The sequence below is a fragment of the Vombatus ursinus genome, unplaced genomic scaffold, assembly GCF_900497805.2.
Source record: "Vombatus ursinus unplaced genomic scaffold, bare-nosed wombat genome assembly UNPS02014779.1, whole genome shotgun sequence".
NCBI lineage: Eukaryota > Metazoa > Chordata > Mammalia > Diprotodontia > Vombatidae > Vombatus > Vombatus ursinus.
This window is the reverse complement of record NW_020954557.1, coordinates 51,288,894-51,306,418: the sequence shown is the minus strand read 5'-3', so window position 1 is coordinate 51,306,418 and position 17,525 is coordinate 51,288,894. Positions and strand designations below refer to the sequence as shown.

At 35.6% G+C, this 17,525-nt stretch overlaps 1 protein-coding gene across 1 annotated transcript in view; it reads right to left on the bottom strand.

Annotated features, from left to right (window-relative positions):
* LOC114045697 (sodium channel protein type 9 subunit alpha) overlaps positions 1-17,525 on the bottom strand; it is a 196,372-nt gene that overhangs the window by 71,763 nt on the left and 107,084 nt on the right. The window contains exons 8-14 of the mRNA XM_027865806.1: positions 16,198-16,261; positions 15,049-15,190; positions 11,832-12,038; positions 9,079-9,366; positions 7,088-7,459; positions 4,432-4,564; positions 3,534-3,772 (exon numbers count right to left, since the gene is read on the bottom strand). Of these exons, the coding sequence (XP_027721607.1) occupies positions 3,534-3,772; positions 4,432-4,564; positions 7,088-7,459; positions 9,079-9,366; positions 11,832-12,038; positions 15,049-15,190; positions 16,198-16,261 (1,445 nt within the window). The remainder of the gene's footprint in view (positions 1-3,533; positions 3,773-4,431; positions 4,565-7,087; positions 7,460-9,078; positions 9,367-11,831; positions 12,039-15,048; positions 15,191-16,197; positions 16,262-17,525) is intronic.

The following is a 17,525-nucleotide window of genomic DNA, read 5'->3' as shown; positions in this document are numbered from 1 at the left end:
GACAAACTTTTGACACTATCTTATCTTCCAGTGTGAGTATCTCTAGTGTTCCAAAGAACATTTCTGTGACAAATGTCTTATTAATAGATTAATTTGTAAAATAGAGAAAAAAAATCAAAGTAGGGCTACCAAATTCTGACAAAGAAGCACATTGTAAGATATCATTAATTCATGATTCTATTATAAAAAGGGGAAATAGTGGATAGAGGTGTCAGATTTGGATTAAAAAAGACTTAGGATTCAAGTCTTGCCTCTGACTCATGAATTCTCTGACCATGAGCAAATCACTTAAGCTAAGGTTGAGAAAAAATTTTGTAAAAACTCTTTTATCATGAACCTCGTGATTGCCATTTGGTAAAGTTATGCCAGCAACAAATCTGCAATTTTTTTTTATCACAGCCCCAATGTTGAATTTTAGGGCTGTTTAGGTACTCAGAAAGGATGCCTCTGAACTAAGCAGGACTAGAAAGTGCTTTTCTCCAGTGTCAGAATGTTTATACTTAGTATCTGAAGGAGCAAGGTCTGTGAGGATCTTAATGGAATTCTGTCTTTCCATTCCTCATCAGGAATTTGTGAGCCCTGAGAACCAAGCTCTGTAGGTATCACTGTTTCTTCTCTTAAATACTCAGGCCTGGTTAATGATTTAATCTTTTCTGTTAGCCAATTTTTACCTACTCAGCATTAGCTCTGCATTTATTATTAACATGGTACTCTAATCGCTAGCATCCACTATTACAATAATACTAGAAGGTTGTTTCATTCCCTCAAATCTCTTCCTCTATCTCTTTCCATATGAACCTCACCCTTCCTGTGGTATGCTCTAGTTCTCTCAGCCAGAGCTAGTGCTAGGCAGCTAGCTTGAACCTTCTTCAGATGGGACTGCTAAGTTTTCAATGTGGGCATTTAGACCTTAGAAATCAGCAAACACTACAGGGCTTGATTTATTGCTTTGTTGATCATTTAGACTTAAGAAATTGATGGAGAAAAGTTAAGGTTTTCTCATTTAAAAATTACACAATCCAATCATACTACCTTCTACCCATTCTTATTGTCACATAACAAATTTCAGAATCTTCCAGGAGAATATTTTTCCTTACTGACCCAAGTATCTCAATCAGCCTTCTTTCCTTTTGCTCTCATTCCCTACAACAATCTTCAACAATTTTTAATATTAATTTTGATTATCCTTCTAATTGAGAGGTAACATGTCATAGCAGATAGAGGGCCAGCTTTGGAGTCAAGAAGAGCTAGATTTCAATCCTGCCTCTGAAACACATTAGCTGTGTGACTACAAGCAAGCCACTTGCCTTTCCAGTGTCCTTGGGCCAGTCTCTAAGACCATATATTAGAAATATGTTGTCATTCAACTTTGTTGGAGGAAGTTTTCACACTGAGAATTGTGTGCAATGATATCACATGTCTGGACTCTCTGTTGCCCTCAATCTGTCCTTCACCAAAAATCCTTCTAAGACTTTGACCTTATATTTTCCCAATAACAATCTTCATCTCCATCCTCTTTAGTCACACATAAACATGGACATAGTTTAGACTTCACTATATGTTGGGTTTCTACTATCCCCAAGATCCTTTACTATGGAATTCCATTGTTTGACCATAACCTCTTGGCTTCCTACTCATTCCACTGATTTTACTCTTCAACATCACTGGGCTCATCAGTGTCTCTACCCCTCCTTGTATTCCTACTTCACTTTCTTCCCTAACCATTCATGACCCCATTCAATTCAGCTATTTTTTGCCCCTTTGAACTTCTGTCAACTCCACCTTGCTAATCCTCAACCATGAGTATCCCCCAGGATCTGATTTCTTATTTCCACTCAGGTCACAAAACATTCTTGGAAAAAGTAATAACTGTGCTGTTATTGTCCCTAGTAAATATATGCTATATAAATTCAGTTGAATCCTCACTCATGCTTTGTAGTCTTTCTTCAACTTTTGACTCCCAGTCACATACTCTCAGGCTTATTCTAAATCTTATCATCTCTCAAGGTTCCAGTCCCAACTTCATATACATAATCACAGCAGATGACCTTGCCTTATAAATTTATGAGTACACAAACTGATGTAAGATTCTTTTTGCAAATCTCAAAAATCTGTGTTTTCACCCATTTTTCCCTTCCTGTATGTGCTCTTCTCATTGTCAAGAAAATCTCTTCTGCCTTTGGCTTCCATTCTATTCTCCTTCATGACCATTTTATTCTATCCCTCATCATTTCTCTCCTATGTATCTTCATACTTTTCCTCTCTCCTGACTTCTTCCATCCACATAGTATAAAATGATGTTGAGGTCTCCCCTATTCTCAAGACAAACTAAATAACACAAATGGTCTCTGGCCACATCCAGTGCACTTCCTGACTGCCCACTTACTCCTTAACACCTTCCAAGATCTGTTTTGCTCTTCAAAACACAACTGAAACTACTCTTTAGAAGTCACAAATGATCTCTTAAGAGCCGTATTCAACTATCCTTTTAGTCCTTACCCTACTTGGTCTATTTGTAGCATTTTGTTCATATTGAACACTTTCTTTTTTTGAATAGTTCCTTCTTTTTTCTTCTGAAATACTTGTCCAGGTTATTCCCCCTATTCCCTGAACGCTCCTTTTGCATCTTTGATTTTTTTTCACTTGATCCTTTTCTTCTTCCTTCCCATTAATGGAAGTACTCCCCATAGTTTTACCCAGTCCCCTCTTATGTCTATATTCTCTCCCTTGATTATTTTATCTGCTCCCTCTTCCAGTCCTATCCCCTTCCAATATATCTTCCACAAAGCTCCCAGATTAAACTTCCTCATTCACAGATCTAATAGTGTCCTTCCTCTGTTCAAAACATGCCAGTGACTTGCATCCTATTGCCTGTTGAATAAAACTCAGGCTACTTAGCCTGATATTCTAGGTTTTCCACAATTTGACTTTGCATTCTTGTTTCATCTAACTCTTTCCCTGTCCCATACCATCCTCAGGTGATCCACCAATCACCTCAGAATGTTCCTCAAGCTTCTGTTGCAAAGATGTGATTTGGAACTGAACAGAGTATTCTAGATTTAGTCTGAATGGAGCAGAATACTATGGAAATACCATTTCACATTAGACGCTATAATTCTATTCATTCATTAAACAGTGTTCAGGAATACACTTTTCAATTAAAAAAAGACCAAAATTTGATGGTATTGCCTTCAATATTCAGAGATAAATATTTGTAATGATGTCAGTTAAAAATTTTGTTAGCAAGGGACCAAACATCCTCAGTCAAAAGACTAGCCTCCAAATTTGTCTGTCAATGTTGATGGTTATGAATATAGCCTAATTCTGGTGCTTAACAAATTTAAACAATTACTAATAGATGCAAAAACTATCAGAACACATAGGACTATGAATGATGTATACAATACATTAAGCAAGGTATTTGTAATACTTTTACAGTAGATCTATCTGAATTATAAAAGTAAAATGATAAGGGTTATGATCAAAGTGAAAAACTGTAGTTAAGTGACATATGGGCATTGGGAAAGACTTACCAGGTTTCCCACATAAAGTACATTTTTAAATCCATCAGTCATTGGGTGATGTTCCATGGCCATGAACAGTGTATTTAAAACTATGCAAATGGTAATGGCAAGATCAATGAATGGATCCATCACAATTAAATGAACAAATTTTTTGAACTTCAACCAATGTGGTGAGCAATTCCAGATGAGAAAAGTATTAGCAAATTTATACCACCAAGGTGGACATTTCTGTCTGGATTCTTCAAGTTCTGGATAGAAAGAATGTGATAAATCAGATATTTTATAATTTTGAACCTTCATTATTCAACTCCTATATTTTGAAAGACATTTGAAACCAGCTTCTGATTTAGAATTTGCAGACCAAATTGTGCTATGCCAATTAAAGTATAGTGTTATGTCATAAAGGCCCATGTATCATATTCTGTCCCTAATTGGATATATATGTGTAAATAAGGCAAACCAAAAACAGAAAACAAAATACATGTGCATCTACCTCAGGAAAATACCAACACATGGTAATGGATATGAGAATTAAGAATTCTTTCAGTGGAAAATACCCACTCAAACACATAGAAAGATACAGTCTTTAGCCAAGAAAACATTTTTATTTTTATATCCAACCCATTTATATTTTATATCCAACCCATGAATCACAGAATCAAAGGGTTAGAAAGAATTCTGTGAAGTTACTTGGTTCAGATTTGAACATTCCTATTTTGTTATTTTAATTTATAGATAAAAAGAAATGATTCTATTTTGGTGTCCCCTCCTAGTGTTCAACTACATTTCCACAGAATTCTTAGTTTTGTTATTGTCTTCCCCAATACTACTGTTATACCTGGCCTTGTTTTATTTTAAAAACAGAGAAAAATACCTGATAACTTTGAAGGTCAATATGATCACATACCTTCCATTGTGTTTGTTATTATGCTGGCTATGCTCAGTGCTCTTTGTCTGACAGTGGCATTATCCAACATATCCAAAGAAATGTGGTAAGAACTTGATCGTCTTTTATTTGGGTCTATTTTAGTTGTCCCGCCCTGCAAAGAAATCTGAAGAATTAGCACCTCATCTCTAACTTCTTACTAACTCCAAAATAAATGATAAGTCATTCTCATCTGGTTTAATCTAATTTTGCCCCTCACTACCCCCACCTTTCTGTCTCCAGGGATTTTAAATAATTTTGTTTGGAAAGATTACAAACTATTTTCAAAAGAAAAATAGCTAAAAGGAACATTTTTATTTTTGTTCATTGGTTTGTTTTACAAAGAGATGGGGTACAGGGAGAGTAAAGTGTTAGGGGGTCCCTGGTGATTTTTAAGAATTTTCTCTCTTTAAGAATCAATGGGATCCTGTCATAAAGGCTATTGTGACTTTTTGATCTGTCTCTTGGAGGGGTTGTTTGAGCAGTATATAGCTAAGCCTGAATCTTCGTATCCATCCTTGCAGACAAGAAAGCAGTCTTCTAAAGATATACAATGCACTACAATTATATGCATCATCCATGTAGAGAGTCAAGTAAGCCTATTTGGGCTGAGTAACCCAAGCAACTGAGCAGCCAGGGGAACTTCAGGCTGTGGTTCTACAAATTCAACTGCAGAGTTATAGAGAGGAAAGGTATCAGAGATCTTTCTATTTACATAACTCTTCAGTTGAATTTTCCAAAATTGCAGAATTTAGTGGTAATAAAGGTTTCAAATCATCTCCTTGTGTTAATACGTATTTTCTTCTATCCAGGTCATGATTAAAGCAGAAAGTTTATGTTGTTTTCTCATGCACTTGCAGAGCTAAGCAGTCTACCATGCCAGACTTTTCTTATTCATTGTATCCTTCATTGGAGCCACAGAATATATTCCTCTTAGTTCCCTATATTTTTACTTTTATGATAATTTTATAGGACTTATTTTTTCATAAAATGAAGATTTATAAGGAAAATAATTTGTAATTCATTTATAACAAAAAGATAATCTCATACAATTATAAGTAAGACTAATTTTAAATTTTAGAGGTTGTGACCATCCTAATAAGCCAAAAATAAAAAAATACAACAAACCAAAAAAGTCTGACATTGGATATTTAAAATAATGCGATAAAGAGAGCTACCATAAGCCATGCAAGCATGCAGGGTATATTCTACCTAAAATATAGTCATAAACCCATGGTGTTATTTTTATGGTCAAATGAATCAATTTAGTTGATTCATTTTATTAATAGTGTTAAAGTTTAAAAACAACCATAAGGAAAATATAATATTGTTTTGAGCATGGCATATTTATATTTTCTTTTAAATTGACAAAAATGTATAATAAGCCATTTGAACATGTGCATATTGCAATCTGATAACCCATGTGATAATAAAGTCATTAGATATATCTGTGGTTCCTTGGGAATGTAACACCATTTACTAACATGCAGCATAAATGCAAGTAAGAAGTAACCAAAGTTTTGCTTTCTTAGTCAAAGTTATTGCTGATATTTAAAGATATACTATGTAGCTCTCACAACTATAGAGCACTATAGTTAATTATTTCACTCTTGGGTCTTCTCAATTAGAAAACCCTAGAGGAAAACTCTTATATCTTGTTTTTTAGGGGGAACAATGCATTACATCACGCACTGGAATGTTTCTAGGGAAAAAAATTTCTTCCTGGAGAGAGATTCTAATGCAGTCAAATTCTTGGTGATGGAAACCAGAAATGAAATAAAGACATTGGGAAGCTGGGAAATGATTTAAATTCATTTTTCAAAGGTAAAAGTTATGAGGGGCTATCTTCTGATGGCATTAGCATTAGATGTTTTTCAATAGTAATAATAGTTCACATTTTGATAGCACTATAAGGTTTGTAAAGTGCTTTCCACAAAAAAAATTGTGAGGTCATAGAAACATGATCATTCCCACTTGACAGATGTAGAAAGAGATTTTGATAAATTAAGTGATTTGACCCCAGTTCATGTCAGAGCCAGATCTTGTACCTAGATCTTCTAACTAAATTCAGTGAACCTTTTCCACTTTCATATTCCAGTTTCATATTATCATGGAGTAGCATGATTCTAAATTTTAAATATCTAAAGAGGTAATATGGCATAATGGTCAACTTGGAGGTCAAGAAGACATAGATTCGAGTTCCACCTCTGACACATGCTAGCTGTGTGATTGTGGACAAGTCACTTAACTTTTCAGTGTTCCCATGCAACTCTCTACGATTATACCTAACAAATTGCTTATCTGCATCAGTAAAGGGCGTTTCCACACTGGAAGTTCCCTGTATTGATGAAACCACAAGTCTGACTCTCTACTCTCCCTTCCTCATAATTAAATTGCTATTTAGACATGTGATAAGTACTTTGTTTTATCTTGTATTTATATTGTTCTATTTTACAAGTATGCTGAATTGTCTACTTAAGAACTATGTGACTTAGTGAAAGACTGAGGGCTTAAAAGGCATTGCAAGATCCTGGGATTGTACAGAGCAATGATTCTCAAGAAGGCCCAATCAGCAGGGTAATCAGTTGATGCAACAGTAATCGGCCTGTCATGCCTGGAATATTCAAAACTTTCTTACACTGTCATCAGAAGTTGCCTTATCTATTATCACCTCTGGCAAAAGTTGTCCATTAGGCAGCATGAGGGCTGTAGGACCATCAACCAGGGACACCACACCATTGCAATCCACGGCACTGTGCATCTTGCCATTCACTGGAAGCATCCGAGGAGACCTACTGGCTTGGCTGATGTTACTACTCCGCCGTTCTCTATGCCTGTGTGGCACAAACAGAGAGCCTCTTCTACTTTCGTTGTCTCCAAAAATACTGTGCTCATCATCAGCAAAGTCAGTCTCAGATCCAATATCTCTTCCTCGACCCCTGAAGCTAAAAAGACTTGTTCTACTGCTGCGTCTTGCAGAAAGCAAGGAGCCACGGATACTAAGGGGAGACTGAAAGACAAATAAAAACCAACAAATATTTCTGATGCTCTTAAAATATATATATACATATATATGAATGTTTATATATATATACATACATACACACATATACACACATAATTTTTATCACTAAAATTGCTGACATAAAGAACACATCCTTGTTCACCGAATTATGAAAAAGAAAGGTCCAAAATCAGAAATCTTTTTAGTTAGCTCTAGGAAACAATTCTTGGAAATAAATTTATAGCTTGAAAAGAGTTCAGAGATCATTTGGTCCAGTCTCTATCTTTTGCAGATGACACACCAGCTTAAATTACTTACTCACATCACTTATGGTCAGGTGGCAGATTCCAGATTTAAACTCAAGTTCTCTGCCTTCAAATCTCAGGTTCCTCTTAATATTACACAGTCTCTGAGTTTAAAAAAACAATTCTCGTAACTCAGCTCCACGAAGTTTTTTCCTGATCAGCCCAGTTCAAAGCAGCCTTTCCTTCTTCTGTACTAGAAATACATTGTCCATACCACTCATTTTGTAATTATGTACTGCCTTGTTACAGTCATCTTACGAATCTTTCTGCTAAACTTTTCTTAAGTTAATGTGTTTTTCTCCTACTCGGTTGAATTGTGTGCTCCTTGAGGGTGATATGAGAGAGAAGACAAGAAAGAGAGAGGGAGAGAGGGAGAGAGGGAGGGAGGGAGAGAGAGAGGGAGAGAGAGAGAGAGAGAGAGAGAGAGAGAGAGAGAGAGAGAGAGTGGGAGGGATGGGGTACCACTATCTTCTAGTCATCCAGGTTGGAAACCTCAATCATTTTTGACTTTTCCTTGTCTCTAACCTTCCACGGCCAGTAAGCTGCCCGATTATTTCAATTCTTCTTCCACAATTTTTTTTCACATGCATCTTCTTTCTAGGGACTCACACTGCTATCATCCTAGTTCAAGTTCATACCATCTCTCACCTGGACTACAGCAGTAGTTTTCTATCTTATATTTCTGCCTCCAATCTATTCCCTCCTCAATACATCTTTGTATAATACTTCCCCAAAATCATTTTCCTAATGAACAGATCTATGTCATTCCCCAACTCAAAAAACTATAAATGCCTCCCTATTACATATAGGATAACAAGTAAACTCATTAATCTGGTAATGTAAGGCTCTCTGCAGTTTGATTCCAACTTGCCTTTACAGCCTAATTCTCATCATTCCACTTCACGTATTCACATCCTAGCCAAACCAGATGAGTAGATGGTCCCTGACCTGGCATGACGGTCTGGCTTTTGTGCAGGTCATCCCCTGTGTCTAATATCCATCTAACACTGTATCCTTGTCTCTTTCTGTTTAGATTCTTCCAGGCCCAGCTCAGAACTCATCACTTCCATGAACCATTTTCTTATGATACCAGGTGCAAGTATTTTGTTCCTTTTCAATTTTTTTCCAGAATACCTTGCTTAAATTTTCCATTTGTTCACAGATATTTATCTGCATACATGGTGTATCAACAATGGCAGAATGTAAGCTAGTTGAGAGTGGAGACTGTACCATTTTTGATCTTTGTATTTCTAGTGCTTGCACAATAGTTATATAATAAACATTTGCTGATCAATGAATGAATGATTAAGTAGGCACTACCTGATTGGGAGAAGACATCCTCTTTTCTCGAGATAGTCTATGTCCTTCAACACCGAGATGGACACTTTTCTTCCTGATACTCTCATCTGATTCAGATTTAGATAATTTTTCATTGTCTCTTTTTTCTTCCCCATTGGACTGTTTCTTCTGATTCTTTTTCTTCCTTCGATTACGTCTTTCTTTAGCACTTTTTGAACTCAATTTGGATGTTTCAGAAGAACTTTCTGAAAGTCCCATAACTTTGCCTCCACCTATACTTGTATACTCATCTGCTGCTGCTACTATTGCCTGTGAAATCAAGAGGAGATGAAATAAACAGAAGCAACACAAAGAAATTTTTAAAAAATCAGTAATAATGATAGCTAGCTCTTATATAGCCCTTTAAGGGTTATGAAGCACTTTACAAATGTTATTTTATCCTAACAACAACCCTGAGATATAGGTGCTATTATTATGCCCATTTTTACAGACAAGGAAACTGAGACACAATAATTAAGTGACTTATCCAGGGTCACACAGCTAGTAAGTTTCTGAGGTGGATTTGAACTCAGATCTTCCTGACTTCTGGTCCAGGGCTCTGTGCACTGTGCCATTTACCTGCCTGACCTACCTGGCATTTGTATAGTGCTTTAAGGTCTATAAATTACATACAATATCTCATTTGATCCTCATTCCCATCCCCTAACACACTTATGAGGCAGATACTACAGTGTTATTTTCCCATTTTACAAATAAGGGAACTGAGGCTTTAGAGAGATGAAGTGATTTTCCCAATGTCACATAGCTCAGGAATATCAGAGGCAGAATTAGAACCCAGGTCTTATATCCTGTTTAGTGATCTTTATACTATAAACATGCCAGCTCCATACAATAAGGATTTTATTCTCTCTCATAGAATCATAGAGACAGAGGTTAGATAGGACGATAGAGGCCATGCACTCTTATCACTTCATTTTACAGAAGAGGCAACTGAGGCCAGGGAGGCTAAATAACTTGCCCAAGGTCACATAGGTAATAAGTGCTAGAGGTAAGATTTGAACCCAGGTCCTCTCATTCTACAGTCATTGATCTTTCTACTGAACTATGTTTCCTCTCTCAGGTCTTCAAGTCCTCATGATTTTTTTTATTTCACCATCATGAAATAAAAGATCTTCCCATGATTTACTGGATGGTCTCTGAGAGTTTCAGTGGCCCAAAGACTCATCACCCCACAACCAACCAGACGATCAACCTCGCCTCCCAAATTTAGCTACTTTGGTCCTCAAACAACAGATACATGTCTATCACAAGATTCATACCTCAGAATCTTTCAAGGGGTGTGGGACTTACCAGACATTGGACTCTTTCAGCTGGATCCTAGTGTGTTCTTTTGGTGCCAAACTGGGCACTAGAATAGGATTTTATTGGGGATTTGATTATAATGTGGTCTACAATCACATTTTTGTTGTATAAATGATACACTGAATCCTGTTTCCAACAGATTGTACTTGTATTATAATACAACTGAGTGCTTAACAGTTTGTTAGCTGTATAATCATATTGAATCACATTTGTAGGATATATAAAGTTTTTCTCTAGTTAATAATGATGCATTCATTAAAACAAGTTAAATTCCAATCATATTTCTAGTACACATAATGAGGCATAGGTATTAAGAAAAATAAAATAATATAAAGTTTGGAATTAACTGATAATAGAAATTCATGACAGCAGATCAAGGTGTCTGTGGTCCTTAAGGACATCTTAGAACTTTTAATTAACAACTGCTGCAGAAAAATTCTCACTACATCTAAAGTGTTTGGAAATTTTAAGTCCAGGTGCCTAGAAGTCAGGAAGTACCTTGGCAATCAGTCAGTCAATCAATCAATTAACCGATAAACACTTATTAGCCGATAACAAATAATAATATTAATTATAATATATGATAATATAATTAATAAATAACAAAAATAATAAACAGACATGTCAATTGTGTGCTAGGCTCTGTGCTATGAATTTGTTATATAAAGAAAGGTAAAGACAGTTCCTACCATTGAGAACCTTACAACCAAATTGCACACAAGTATGTACAAATAGGCTATAGGCAAGACAAATTAGAAATAACAGAAAATGCCCTAGAACTTAAGGGGATTGAAAAAAGCTTCTTTTTAGCTGGGACTTGAAGGAAGACAGAGAAGCCAAGAGGTGGAGGTGAAGAAGAAGAACACTCCATGAACAGGGGGATAGTAAGGGGATATGCTGGAGTTAGGAGATGAAGTTTCATGTCGGAGGCATCACATGGAAGCCAGTGTCACTGGCAGAAGAGGAGTAAGGAGTGATGTCAGTGAGGGAGGTTTATAATGCATAAAAAGACTCTGGGGCAGGTTATGAAAGACTCTGAATGTCAAGTAGAAGATTTTACATTTGACCCTCGAGGGGACAGGGAGCCAGTGGATTTTAGTGAAATGGGGAGGAAAGGGGAGGAATATGGTCAGACCTGGCCTTAGGATGACCACTTCGACAGCTCACTAGCGAATGGACTCAAGTGACCTTAACTCTCATCAGGGCAGCTGGAAACTGGGAAGAGGCGAGTCTTTCTCTAAAACATCCTGTTTCCTTCAAATTGTGCTTCAAACACAGTGTGAGTTACAATTCAGTTTAGGAGAAGGAAGTCATTAGATAAATCTTGTTTGGGGGATCAGGGAATAGGAGCTCTGGGAGTAAATTTTCAGACTTTTATTTCTATGAAGCTTTTGAAGTGAGATCTATGATACCTCTGCCTCCTCTTGCTCTTTTTTAAGACGCTCTAACATCTGCTGAAATTCCAATTCTTTTTGCCGAGCTTCTTCGATGGTGGCCTGGTTCTGTTCTTCGTAGGCCATGGCGACCACAGCCAAGATCAAGTTTATCAGATAAAATGAGCCCAAGAAAATTACCACGACAAAAAATATCATGTAAGTCTTCCCAGCAGCACGTAAGGTCTGGAGGAGGAGAAAAAAACAGAGCTGTTCTATTAAGGTTCCATTTATAACTCATTTAGAATTCATGCATTACGCACCTACCACGTATAAGGTACTAGAGAGGCAAACACAAAAATGAGGCAGGCTCTGCCCTCAAGGAAATTACGTTCTACTGGGTATAGAACCCAACACAGCAAAGTTTTGTTAGCAAAGTCATTTTTAACCATAAGGAGAAGAAAACCAATGCATTCACAAGAAGTTTAATATGTTAATATGTTATGATTTTATGGTAGGTGCTTTTCCAGGAATAAATTGAATATCTCAATGAAAAACTACTAGTACTAAAACAAAAATGTATACAAACATATGCTCACTTCTAATATGAATACTGTATGCAGGCATAATTCTAGATTCCTAGATTCTTCTCCAGGTTAGTGAAAGGTGGTCAAAGTCATGTGAAACTCACAGCACGAGTGAGGAAGGTACCAGATTAAAATGTGCTTGGCAACCATTTTACAGGCAGGTTGATGGCTCAGTGGACAGAGTGCTGGGCTAGGAGTCAGGAAGACATCTTTCCAAGTTCAAATCCAGCTTCAGACACTTATTAGCTGTGTGAACCTGGGCAAGTCATTTCACCCAGTTTGCGTCAGAGTCCTCATCTATAAAATGAGCTGAAGAAGGAAACGGCAAGCTACTCTGGTATCTTTGTCAAGAAAACCCCAAATTGGGTCATAAAAAGTTAGAAATGACTAAAAAATGACTGAATGAAAAATTTATAAAAATATCTTAATGGTAGGCAATTGGGTAGGTATAAGTTGAGGGAAAGAAGCCATGGAAACATCTAAAAGATGGTATATGGCTATTGGTGATTCATTACTATTTATAAAACCAAATGGTTTGAAAAAAACAGGACACACAAATAGGGGAGGAGGATAAATAAACATTAAACCCAGTGATGAGGTATTCATTTTGTCCCTTCTTTTCAATGGAAAATCTTAATTGTATTTGCTGGAGATTTTCTCTACACTCTCCAATACATCTACACATTCAAAAACCTCCTTCTATTCTATAACTTTGTTTTTAAACATCTGTGTACCTAATAATTAGTACTACAGAGTTAATTATAGTAGCCTATATGTCAGGAAGAAAAAACATTTTTATACTAATCTTGAATTAGCATTCAATTCCTAATAATTACTTTATACATAACATTAAACTGAAACAGAACTATATTAAACATAAAAAACTGACACAGCACGCGTGACGTAATGGATAGAGACTGGGCTTTGGAGTTGGGAAGACCTGAGTTCAATTATAGTGTCTAATATATACGCTGCCTACATGACCTTAATCCAGTCACTTATCCCTACCTAGGTGCTTAATCTCTGAGTAACCCAGGTAATTTTTAAGACTGGAATTTAAAAAGAAGTTACCAATGTTTATAGATATAGAAAATTCCTCACTAAGAGCTCCCTACACAAATGACGTCATAGGTGCAGCAAAAACACAAAAACAAATTTATATTATTCTCATTTATACATTACTTCCTGTACCCTACAAAGTTTAATTTATTAGAAATATACAAGCACAAAGGAGATAATAATAGGGACTAATTAATACTTTGATGTTATTTAGGTCTCTGCCTAACACACTAGATATGCAGTGCATATAAAATGTCAGAATGCTTTTGTTTACCATTTTTACTAAAACTTTTCCACATCCAAATTAGCTGGAATTTTTTAATATGTAAAACATTAGATAATAAACTAGATTGTCCCAGTAAGTAAACTATTTCCTAGGATTCCGTTATGTGAATTTTGGAAGTTATAAGAACTCTTTCTGGTCACTAAAGTAAAATGAGAAGTAGTAATTTATTAAGTAATCATGTGGCAATATTGTACAAGATGGTACTCAGTGGATAAGACTGCCTAGTTTCCCACTCTACTGACAAACTCATTTGGGGCCATAACTAGGGTCCAAATCTATCCTGAGTGAATCTGAGAATCCTAGACAGAATCTAACTTCTGCTCTGTCTTGGTGCTTACAGAATTAGATGTCCAAATATTGTAGATCTAGACTTTCTAGATAAGGGGATGGCATCATTCACTTAATAGTTAGTGACTTATTTGGATTGTATTAAGAAGCTAATTCCTTAAAACCAATATAATAATAATAATAATTTACCTTCCTTTCACCGTGCATGACAGTGGATTTTTTCAACAACTTGTCATATTATCTTCTATTCCTTCACTTTGTTATAAGTTATACTATCAAAGTAAAACTGGAATTACCCCTTATGGTCAAACTCAGAGCTATAATTAGGGTGAAGCTAACTAAAGTTTCCCACCCATTATTATTGATCTTGGATGAGGAATGGGAGTGGGTGATTTTTTGCTTCCTTACCATTTTATTTAACATCAACCTTCATTTCAAAAGTGCTCTTGGAGGGGACCCTATTTACTAATATTGATTTTACTAATAATAATGATGGCTAGCATTTAGATAGCACTTTAAGGTTTATAAACACTTTACAACATTATCTCAGAGGTGGGTGCTATGATTACACCTATTTTACAGATAAAGAAACTGAGACTGTGATTCTACAGCTAGTAAGTGTCTAAGGCAGGATTTCAACTCAGGTCCTCACTACCTAGCTGCCTAAGTGACACAGTAGATATTCGATTTATTAAATTCTATTCCTAAAATTCCATTACTAGTAAGTTTCTAACTATGTTATACTAAGGTAGGAGAAAATTAAGAATTTGAAAGACTTGAAAATCACAGAAGCCTTAAAAGCGTTGAGAAGCAGATTCCTTTTTCTAAGAATTAGGGCTTAGAAAAAAGTTCTTTATTCAGCTCATTAGTACTGAAAGTAAAACCAGCCTAATTTTAATTAGATATTATCAAGAGTATAAATTCTGCCTTAAGATTTCATAAAGTACTTTCCTTTAAGAATTCAATTAGGGGAATCAATATCTTCTCCCTTTTACATCATTCACAAAATACAGTGTTTGCTTCACTAGGCTCTTACCTGTTGGTAAAGATTTTCCCAGAAATCTTGAGTCATTAATCGAAATAAAGCCAAGAAGGCCCAACTGAAAGTGTCAAAGCTTGTATAGCCATAATCCGGATTGCTACAGGCTTTCACGCACATATATCCTTCTGGACACTGGCTACATGTAAAAAAGAGGTATTAAATTTTAGACTGTCTTCAGAATATGTTCAGGGCACAAGTAATGAATATCTCAGAATACAAATACAAAATCTTTACCCAAAGCTGGAAATCTGCTAACAGCTACATGGGAATTAAATAAATGTGCCTCTATCCAAAGCAGAACCCTAATAGCAAAAGGCTCAGAGTGAGTTAGATATGAGGGTGATCCATGCCTCACAGAGAGGTTCAAGTAATCAGTTTCCCTCATGAAGGTTCTTGTCAAGACTTTAAACTTTCTTGAAGGTTAGGCCAGCAGTCTCCAGCATAAGTTGGACGGTCTTTCTTACACAAAGCTGGAAAGGATTCAAGTATAGGCCTGTTATCAGACTTAATGTATTGAAGTGCATTAAATTTTTATTAAGCTGTCCTTGACTGCCAAGTGTTCAAGTGCTGAGGCATTCAGTAGCAAGGCAATTCAACAAATTGATTCTGTGCCTTCTATGCGCAGAACTCTGTACATTGTATATAATAAGATGGAAAACACATAACACCATGGTCTCTATTTGTAAATGTCATTAACCCAAAGCCATGCTTTCCATTTGTTTAGAGTAAGCATAGCTTTATGGCAGTCAGGCCCACAGAAGTAATACTTAAAGCAGGTCCAGGGAGTGGGAGGAGTAATTATAATTATCCTAGACACCCCATTTCCTTCCAGAAGAATCTGAAACCATATCACTGCCTTTCAGAGTTTGCTTTGACAACAGGATTCAGCCCTACTTTCTCAGCCCTCCAAATAAAGGGCAGAAGAAAAAAACCCAATAAGCTAAAGGAGATAATTTATATCATATTTTAAGCTTTGCTATATGTATAATTTTCAAGCATGCGATTTTATTGTTATTATAACTTTCATTTATCAGAACCTTAGATGGATGAAATAAAAGACAACCTAGCCAATGGCTCTGGTCCCCAGATAAATTTGCATTGTATGTCCACTTGTAGCTTGTGGAGCAAAAATTCATCACTTACCCTGCATCCGTGCCATTACCACAAAGAAGGGCATCCCTTTGTCCTTCCAAATGATAGAAATAGCCTGTTTAGGAAGAGTATAAAAAAGTACCCTAACTAAATAAGTATACAGAGTTAATATGTTATAAAAGTACAGAGATGGGAGATGCAAGAAGGAAGACATAAAACTGGCAAAGTTTTATTTTCTAAGGTTGTGACATCATTTCTTTTTCCTTTTTCCTCTTTGATGATATTTATTCCTTAGCCTCTTTCCTCAGGTCTATATGTATAGATATGTGTACATATGTTTGCATACATAAACGTACATATGCACATAATACACGAACATTTTGTTTGAATGTATACATGTCCATATGCACATATAAATGTGAACATAGCCTCTCTATCACACATACATACACATAGTTCCCTACACCAATGAATTCATAGCTCCAGTCCCTGTGTTTTCAAATTCTCCCCATTATGTATGTATATGTGTGTACACATATATGTACACATACATGCATGACTATATGGGCAATATATGTTATATATGATGTAATATATAAGTTATATAAATTACATTATATATAATATACAGTATATTATATAATATATAACATATTATACAATATAATCATATATAGTTTAAATTATATATAATTACTATATAATATGTTATATAATAAATATAAAAACAGAATAATATTGTATAATATAAATTATATATAATAAATAATAGATAAAATATAAATGTATATGTGTATTCATAATACAATTCATTTGAAATTAAAGAGGCATGACAGAGAATGAGAATGAACTTTTGAAGGTATGGAAATCCCTTTTACCAAAAAATGTTATATTGGTTATACAGGCTATGACCTCTTTTTGGCAATAATAGTCCTAGATATTTGTCTAGAGCAGTGAGAAGTTAAGTGACTCTCTCTGAGTCACACATTCAGTCTGTGTCAGATCTATGACTTGGACTCAGATCTTATCTCACCTTAAGACCACCACTATGCTACACTGCCTCGTTTATAGATGTAGAGACATCTATATGGCTATACTGAAAATTTTTTAGCAAGAGAAATGACATGAGCTTACTATAGATGACTGATAAAGCTTACTGTTATTTCTTTTTTTAAATTTTATTTATTTTTAGTTTTCAACATTCATTTCCATAAGATTTTGAGTTTTAAATGTTCTCCACCTCCCACTTCTTCCCCCCACCCCAGACGGTGTACAATCTGATATAGGCTCTGCATATACATTCACATTAAGCATATTTTCCCCTTAGTCATGATGTAAAGAACAATTAGAACTAATGGGAGGAACCATGAGAATGAAGC